Source organism: Sphaeramia orbicularis, chromosome 19 (genome assembly GCF_902148855.1).
Source record: "Sphaeramia orbicularis chromosome 19, fSphaOr1.1, whole genome shotgun sequence".
Taxonomy (NCBI): domain Eukaryota; kingdom Metazoa; phylum Chordata; class Actinopteri; order Kurtiformes; family Apogonidae; genus Sphaeramia; species Sphaeramia orbicularis.
In genome coordinates this window covers 46,009,548-46,019,015 of record NC_043975.1, presented here as the reverse complement: position 1 = coordinate 46,019,015, position 9,468 = coordinate 46,009,548, and the positions used below count along the sequence as shown (strand labels likewise).

Sequence of the window (9,468 nt, the reverse complement as noted above, 5' to 3'; positions counted from 1 at the left end):
GCCTTTTGCATCCTGCTGTCTGTACTGTTCTGGTTTTAGAATCGCTTCTTAGGCCACATTCCTTGAATCTGTTTGACAGATTTTACAGTAAAACTAATGACATGCACAGTAGGACAGCCTTCTGCCTATTTTATAAAATGCACAGCTGCTGAGAACTTGGAGCTTTCAGTGGTTTATTGCTAAATGTTAAACACTGCCATGTCTGCAGCTGTTCTGAGGCTTCGACATCACAGGAACTTGACTAATAAGATTTCTTGCTTTTGTTTTTTAGTTACTGATTTATGTATAATGTTTCATTGCTTAACCACTAATGATTTCATTAATAAAAGCTATCTGGTTCACGATATATGTGTTTTTGTTGAAACCAGGAGGGTGGGAGGCAAAAGCTATTGTCAGTTTCTTGTTTTTATATATTTTATATTTATCCATCAAAATGAGCATCAGCATTGGAATATCCAAACAGTTTTCCACTTTAATAACACTTTTACAGTATTCACAGTGGTTGTGTCATGTCACTGGAACAGTCACACACCACATTTATGTGGCAATGATTATGACAACTGGAAAAGTGAGGCAAAGTGGGAAAAAAAAGATAAACACTAGAATTATCACTTTGTGGTTGCATGTCATCATTTTATCTCACAGCAGTTAATAAAAATATAGTTAAGGATATTGTCATGTGTTTTTGAGAGGCTGTTGTGTTGAAATGAAAGGGAGGGAAGTAAAAAATGGAATCAGTTCATCTGTGACTCTAATATAATGTAATGTAATGTAATCTAATATAATCTAGTCTAATCTAATGTAGTCTAGTCTAATCTAAACTGATCTAGTCTAATATAATCTAATTTAGTCTAATGTAATCTAGTTGAATATAATATAATCTGATCTAATCTACTCTACTCTACTCTAATCGAATCTAGTCTAATCTAAAATAGTCTAAATTGATCTAATTTAATATGATCTAATTAAATCTAGTCTAATCTAATCAAAACTAACATAGTCTAATCTAAACTAAACTAATCCTGTGTAATTTAGTCTAATCTAATCTAATTGTATCCAATTTAATCTAAACTAATCTAGTGTAATCTACTCTAATTTAATCCAGTCGAATCTAGTCTAGTCTAATCTAATCTAGTCTAATGGTATGTAATCTAATCTAGTCTGATCTAATCTAGTCTAGTCTAATTTAGTCTAATCTGATCTGATCTAATCTAATCTAATCAAGTCTAATCTAATGTAATCTGATCTAGTCTAATCTAATGTAATCTAATGTCATCTAATTTAATCTAATCTAATCTAATCTAATCTAATCTAATCTAATCTAATCTAATCTAATCTAATCTAAATAAAAGACACAAACATATCCATGACATACATGGAACTCATACATTAAACCATCAGGAACAATGATGACAAAGTCAATGAATGAATGAATGAATGAATGAATCAATCAATCAATCAACCTGTCCCCTCTAGTCACAGGCCCACAGACTAGTGGGTTGAGAGCGGGGGGCGGATTGGGGGGGCGTGACAGGAAGCGGATTGGGGGCGGGGCCGTTTGCGGAAATCTGATAGCATGAAGCTAGCAGAAGTTAGCACAAACACTACCGGAACACGGCACCAATTCATCAAACCAGAGTGTAGTTAGTATTCCCAACACTTTGATAATTGAACAATTAGATGTAGAGTACATTTTATTTTATCATATATCACAAGATTGTGAATTATGACAGATTAACTCTTGTTACAGTGATACTGCACCGCTAATATGCATAGACATGATTAAACAGTCTTTTATTTTGAAATGCCAAGGCGGAAGCGATGTGTACCATTTTTCCTGTGTTGATGGGTGTAAACAACAGCTGCTTTACCAGAAACCCGAAGGTTAGTGAAGTTGTCGAAGTGACATGGAACGTCACAGTAATTACCCAGCGTGTGATCAGTAAGTAGTGTGTGCGGTGTGCTGCTCGTCCATGGTGCTGTTGTAAGGTGTGCTGCAGTCTCTTATAAGGTAAGATGGAAATCCAAACTAGCAACTTGTGGCGCGCGGACTGGAAGTTTTGAGTGAGCGCTGTCACGTTAGTGGGAGCCCCTCCTCTGGGTTAGCTTAGCCTGCTAGCTAGCGTCATCCTGAGTGGTCCTCCCAAAGCAATAAACTTTCACTAACACGACACTCAACATGTCTAAAGTTGTTCGGAAAACGGAATGGAATAACATACGTTACTGTGCACAAGTAGTTTTCCTCTGTAACTGTTTAGATCCACTGTAATGCTCGCCATGTGAGCTGTTAGCTTAACCATCCTCCAGTCTCCTGGAGCAGCTCCCTCCTTCACTGTTACTGAGGATGCTCCTCTTAAAAAGTATGACAAAGTCAGCCCAAACACTGAGGGACATCTGCACCAGTCCGTTTCAATTACTTTTCTTTACATTTTTTTTCTTTTCGAACTTGCCTGTAGTAACTTAAACCATCAGGCAAATGAAATGAAAGTAAAATGTGTGTGTTTAGTGGACCAAAGGATGCACAGATGAGAACATACAGTGTCTGACCCTCACTCTCACATGTCAGGATCCTCTTTATCCTGATGGAAGGTTATGTGATAAACATGTGGGAAAAATGAATTCGAATGCAAACTATGTGTTTGAGTTTCATCTCATTTAAAGTTTCTGTAGATTGTGTATCCCAACAGTTGAGAGAAAGTGTAGTTTGTGTTTGTTTCTGTTCTGTTTGGTTGGTACCATGTGGTTTATGTTTGTTTGTTTCTGTTCTGTCTGGTTGGTACCTTGTGGTCTGTGTTTATTTCTGTCTGGTTGGTACCATGTGGTCTGTGTTTGTTTCTGTTCTGTCTGATTGGTACCATGTGGTCTGTGTTTTTTTGTTTCTGTTCTGTCTGGTTGGTACCATGTGGTCTATGTTTGTCTCTGTTCTGTCTGATTGGTACTATGTGGTCTGTGTTTGTTTCTGTTCTGTCTGGTTGGTACTATGTGGTCTGTGTTTGTTTCTGTTCTGTCTGGTTAGTACCATGTGGTCTGTGTTTGTTTCTGTTCTGTCTGGTTGGTACCATGTGGTCTGTGTTTGTTTCTGTTTGGTTGGTACCATGTGGTCTGTGTTTGTTTCTGTTCTGTATGGTTGGTACCATGTGGTCTGTGTTTGTTTCTGTCTGGTTGGTACCATGTGGTCTGTGTTTGTTTCTGTCTGGTTGGTACCATGTGGTCTGTGTTTGTTTCTGTCTGGTTGGTACCATGTGGTCTGTGTTTGTTTCTGTCTGGTTGGTACCATGTGGTCTGTGTTTGTTTCTGTTCTGTCTGGTTGGTACCATATATGTGCTTCCTTGGTGTTCATGGCTTCCTGTCCTTCTGTTTCCATAGAAACACCATGTCTATGTGGATTCAGGCCCAGCAGCTGCAGGGTGAAGCCTTGCACCAGATGCAGGCTCTGTATGGCCAACACTTCCCCATCGAGGTGCGACATTACCTGGCCCAGTGGATTGAGACTCAGCTCTGGTACACACAGCTTTGGTTTTCCTGTCATTTTGGGAAATTCTATGATATTTGTCCTACATTTCATTGTAATCATAGTGGGTGGCAGTTCAGAAAATTAAGTCTTAGTTTTTTTAAAACTCTGGTGACAGTCACATTGTTGTCAACACGACATCAAGACAAAACATAATTAACCCTGAGATATAGAAGTGGGTCCAAAATGACCTGGTGAGGTGGTTTTCTTACAATATCTTTGGAATAAAAAGTTAGTATTATATCATATTCCAGGCATCCCTAACACTCACTCACTCACTCACTCACTCACTCATTCATTAACTCACTTGTTCATTCATTCACTCACTCACACACTAACTCACTCACTCACTCACTCACTCGCACATTAACTTGCTCACTCACTCACTCACTCATTCGTTAACTCAAGTGTTCGCTCATTCACTCACTTACTCACTCATTCACTCACACACTCACTCACTCACTTGGTAACTCACTTGTTCGTTCATTCACTCACTTACTCACTCACTCACTCATTCACTCACTCACTCACTCACTCACTCACTCACTCGGTAACTCACTTGTTCGCTCATTCACTCACTCGCTCACTCACTCACTCACTCACTCACTCACTCACTCACTTATGAAAGTGTAGAGGGTCCAGACACTCGTCCATCTAAAGGTTGAATACACCTTTTCTTCATTTTAAGTACATGATGGGGACCGTGTTGGAAATAAGTGTACAGTTTAACATGTTATCCCTTGGTTTTATTTTTTCTAATAAGCCATAAATAAATTAACTTACAACTACATGCTGTATTTGTAAAATCAACAAAAGGCATCATTGCAGTGGTTCCTAACCTTTTTTGACTCGTCACCCCATTTTACCATCACACATTTTTGGCGACCCCAGACATTCAAAACAGACTTTTTTTTTTCTGAAATTAATTTGTTTTTGATCCTGTAATAGTTTTCTATACTATGTTTCAAATAAAGGTTAATTTTAGAGAACATTAAGTCTATATAATATATATTATTGTGGACGGAGTCAGTAAAGCCAGGTGTAGATTACTGCACAAAGGGAGAATTGGCCGTCACTAGTGTGATTGGTTTGATGTGGCGCTACTTAATTATGTTTGGCTGTTCTTACATCTGTCAAAACATGGACCAATGAATTCTACTGAAATTGTATCGAGTATGTCGTATATTTCTATCGTGGAAAAGTTATATTGCGATATATGTGGTTATTGTTTTATGGCCCAGCCCTACTCTGATGCATGTGTGTGTTGAACAGGGACTCAGTGGAGCTGGACAACCCGTCAGAGGAGGCCAAGGCCAAGCGTTTGTTGGACAGCCTGGTGGCAGAGCTGCAGAGAAAAGCTCAGCTTCAGGGAGGAGAGGATGGCTTCCTCCTGAAGATCAAACTGGGTCACTACGCCAACCAGCTGAAGGTACCAGACAGACGGCAGCCCTGTGTCCTCACATATACTCGTGTAACGTTGGAGCTGTTATGTGATATTTGGAGAACCTTCAGACGCAGGGGGTCTGAACAATGCAACACAAATATAATTCCCAAGTCTTTTCTTGCCTGTTAAAAATATTGTAGCGATTCTCGTGTGTACCACTAGAGCAGTGGATCCCAACCTTTTCTGTCTTCTGACCCCATTTTAACATGATAAATTTCTGGCGACCCCAGACATTCAAAACAGACATTTTTGGTAAAATTAATTTGTTTTTGATCATGTAATAGTTTGCTATATTTTGTTGCAAATAAGTGTTAGTTTTAGAGGACACTTATTGTATATAATGCATATTATTGTGGACGGAGGCAGTAAAGCCAGGTGTAGGTTACTGCACAAAGGGAGAATTGGATTTGCTTTGGTCAGGATATGTACAGTCAGTCCAGCTTGGATTTACAAGGCTGACAATTAATACTAAACAAACAAGAACTCAAACTATGAATTATGAAAGAGCTGCAGCATCTGAAACTGACCACAATGAACACAGATTTTTACGGGCTAACGGCCTCCAGGGGGCACTCTAGCAGGAAGTGCAAAAGCAAGACAGAGGTGGAAGAGGTGATGAAGAGGAGTTTTAAGCTTAACTTTTAACAATCATTTTGCGTGTCATGCACAAACCTTCATCATGGAAAGCACACGAAGAAATGCATATGATGCAGCTTTTAAGTTCAAACCAGTCAATCTGTCTAAGAAGGAAATAGAGCTGCAGCGCGGAGGAGAGAAGAGAGACAGAGAAAGTGTGTGACGGAGCCTTTCTGAGGATGTTCAACTCAAACACTGAAGAAGACGACTGCAGTGGTTTCAATGAGCAGAAGGGAGATGAAGATAGAGATCAATGACTTTTCTGGGTTTTTAGTTTACTGGCCGACAGGTCATAAGTTATTGTCGTCATGCGGTGTCCGGTGTCGTCTGTTACAAAAATTTCAATCGTCTTCTTCTCCGAAACTACAATTCCGATTGACTTCAAACTTGGTATACAGCTTCTTTATGATGATGTCAACAAAAGTTAGTGAAATTATTTGGATCCAGATCTGATTCTGGATTTGATGTGACTGTGAAAAATTTCCCCATTATAAGAGATAGGAAGTGAATCGATGCAATAACTCAGTAAATATAAATGATATCAAGTTGAAATTTCTACAGTACAGCCCTGATGGGGAGATGACCAAAACATAATGGCCACATGCTGATCAGGATCTTCTTCTGGATCCAGGAACTTATGGAAAATTTAACATGGGATCTTATGGGGAAAAAATTTCAATCGTCTTCTTCTCCGAAACTACAGTTCTGATTGACTTCAAACTTGGTATACAGCTTCTTTATGATGATGTCAACACAAGGTATTGAAATTATTTCCATCCGGATCTGATTCTGGATTTGGTGCGACTTTGACAAATTTTCCCATTATAAGAGATAGGAAGTGGATTGATCCAATAAATCAGCAAGTATCAAGGATATCAAGTTGGAATTTGAATTTTTTACAGATCGGATTGGAATATGACCAAAACATGGGCTATTTTTGTAATATAATAAATACACATAACTGAGTGATAAGAAATGGCATCTGGATACATTTCCCAAAGCTTTTAATTTGGCCGGTAAACTACAGGGCCATTGGTCCTATTTTTGAACAAGCTGTGTTCCTGCTGTTTTACTGCCGTGTTACAGGCACTGTTTGGGAAAAAAGCAGTTAAGGTATGGAAATAAATATTTAAATAATCTATCTGTTTTCCATCTTTCTGTGTAAATATCTCATGTTATAACGTGGACACCTGTGGCTTATAGTCAGGTGTGGCTTATATTCAGGTGCGCTCTATAGTCCGGAAAATACGGTAAATGGACTCATAGATGGATGTAAATGGACTCGTAGACGGATGTAAATGGACTCACAGATGGATGTAAATGGACTCGTAGACGAATGTAAATGGACTCCTAACCCTAACCCAGCATTTGACCTAATGGATCTGTGATGTTTTATACAGTGATTGCGTTAGGGACCAACCACTACATTAACTATAATCAGGTGTGTCACACATAAAGAACTCGGGTAATGGGTGTATGTCAGTTTATCTAATAATGAATCACTTGTGTGTGTGTGTGTGTGTGTGTGACATGTTTCCAGAGTACTTATGACCGTTGTCCTTTGGAGCTGGTTCGGTGCATCAAACACATTCTACAGTCAGAGCAGAGGCTGGTTCAAGAGGCTACAAATGTAAGTGTTTTGGATACAAAGAGGTCAGGATGATGATGATGATGATGATGATGCATGCTGAACAAGCTGTTGATATTAATGACGTGAAAATTCCAAACCCATGCCTGAAAAAGCAGTAACTGAAAACTGATGCCACTTGAAGTCAGTAGGTCAGTGCATGTGTGACCGACCCAAGGTTTGTGTTCAGGCCACTTGTGGCGGCGACGCTCAGTCCATGGACAGCCTGTCACAGCGCCACCAGCAGATTAACCAGACCTTTGAGGAGCTGCGATTGGCCACTCAGGAGACGGAAAACGAACTGAGGAAGCTGCAGCACAGCCAGGAGTACTTCATTATCCAGTACCAGGAGAACCTACGCATCCAAGGTGAGGAGGGCGTTGAAAAGGCTTTTGTGCGTCCAGTGCAATAACTACACCAGGTACCGCACTGGACCCAGGAAAGTGGATAACATTATGAAGCTGGCAAATGTTCATAAATGACTGTAGGTGTAAGGCAAGGGCTTTGGCTAAGATTTTCAGGTCAGTGTTTGGGAAGGAGGTGGGTCAATATGAGCCACATGCTGTGTTTAAGCAGGTTTAAGCAGGAGGGTGATTGATGCTTCAGTCAGTGTCGGCGGGAGTGATCCATATAGCAAAGAATTATTAAACATGTCAAGCAAAATAATAGTTTATTGAAGAACTTTTTATAGAACTCTATAGGGCAGGGGTCTCAAACTCATTTTCTTTCAGGGGCCACAATCAGCCCAATTTTATCTCAAGTGGGCTGGACCAGTAAAATAAAAGCATAATAACTTATAAATAATGACAACTCCAAATTTTTATCTGTGTTTTAGTACAAAACCCCCCCCATTAAATTATGGAAATACTTACTTTTATAAGCTATCCAAACAAAAAAGAGCTGAATAAGCTGAAAAAAAGGAAATTTCTTGAGAAAAATAAGTGCAATTTTAACAATATTCTGCCTCAACTTATCATTTATACATATGCATTATGGATCGGATCTACAAAGATACTAAACACTTAGTAACAGGCAGAAAATGGTTAAAATTGTGCTTAATTTTCTGTAGACATTTCAGGTTGTTCAAATTTTTTCAGGTTCTTCACATTCTATTGTTAAAGGATAGTTTTTAAATGTAAGCATTTTCATAATTTAATGTTATTTTTTGCACTAAAACAAAGACAGAAATTTGAAGTTGTCATTATTTATAGGCATAGTGTAATTTTTTTTTCACATCAAACTGAGAAGAAAATATGGAGTCATTATTTTTTGTAGGTTATTCTGCCGTTATTCTTTGGCTGTAGATCATATTAGTCTGTATGTGGAACCTGAACTAAAATGAGTTCCACAGCCTTGACTGTGGAATTTTTGTGCTTTGCAAATTCATCCCATGGGCCAGATTGGAACCTTTGGCGGGCTGCATTTGGCCCCCGGGACACATGTTTGAGACCCCTGCTATAGAGTACCCATCGGGGCCTTACCATTCCGCATTGCCTTTATCGCGTTGATGATTTCTATACGTTGTAGTGGAAGCTCAATCTCAGTTCAAGCACAACACAAGCACTAGTTTACTCAGTCATAATAAATGATATCCCGACAAAATGCTCAATGAGCAGCATAAATCCTGTAACAAACTAAAGATTTCACTATCCGCAACCAAAGCATGCATCACATATCGGCATTATTCTCCATGCTTTCCTCAGTGATTCCACTACTTTGGTTTTGGTCTCACTGTACAGTTTGGGAACTGCTTTCTGGGCAAAATACTTCCAGTTTGGAAGTTTGTATCTGCGCTCCGGCGTCCGCATCAGAGCATGACAGCCCTGCTCCCAAACACTAGCTTTTAAACCTGTTGGGTGAATCTGATGCTCTGTAACTGGAGCCAAACAGTTAGAGTTGGTTTTACTGTGTTCCCCTGGTCCGTTCTTTAAGGCGTCCGGGCAGCACGTGCCACTTTTATTTTCCCGCCACACTGTGGTTGTGTTCCTGTCATTTAGTAATAATGAAAAATAATCATTTCTGAACATTTATGAATCGTTATTGAATCATCATGTGTCGCATCACGATGAATCTAATAATCAATGTATTGGCACACCCCTACTGAATATGTGGCACCACAACGGGATGACCTTCAACCAACCATCATTTTCCAGGTAGATGGGTTCTGAATGTTGGTGGGTTCCTCAATCAAATGTTTCCTGACCAGTGGATTGGAAGGAGTGGTCCAATTCCCTGGACTCCTGGTTCAGA

General features: G+C 39.5%; 2 protein-coding genes across 2 annotated transcripts in view; both read left to right on the top strand.

Annotated features, from left to right (window-relative positions):
• Positions 1–344, top strand: part of LOC115410111 (caveolae-associated protein 1-like) — a 34,770-nt gene extending 34,426 nt beyond the window's left edge. Inside the window, exon 2 of the mRNA XM_030121555.1 lies at positions 1–344. This exon is cut by the window's left edge and continues 3,396 nt beyond it. The gene's annotated coding sequence lies outside the window, so the exon portion shown is untranslated.
• A 1,543-nt stretch (positions 345–1,887) lies between these two features.
• The window catches only part of LOC115439524 (signal transducer and activator of transcription 5B-like), a 35,159-nt gene continuing 27,578 nt past the window's right edge, over positions 1,888–9,468 (top strand). Inside the window, exons 1-5 of the mRNA XM_030163362.1 lie at positions 1,888–2,011; positions 3,367–3,501; positions 4,784–4,940; positions 7,132–7,221; positions 7,409–7,586. Of these exons, the coding sequence (XP_030019222.1) occupies positions 3,374–3,501; positions 4,784–4,940; positions 7,132–7,221; positions 7,409–7,586 (553 nt within the window). The 5' untranslated portion in view covers positions 1,888–2,011; positions 3,367–3,373. The remainder of the gene's footprint in view (positions 2,012–3,366; positions 3,502–4,783; positions 4,941–7,131; positions 7,222–7,408; positions 7,587–9,468) is intronic.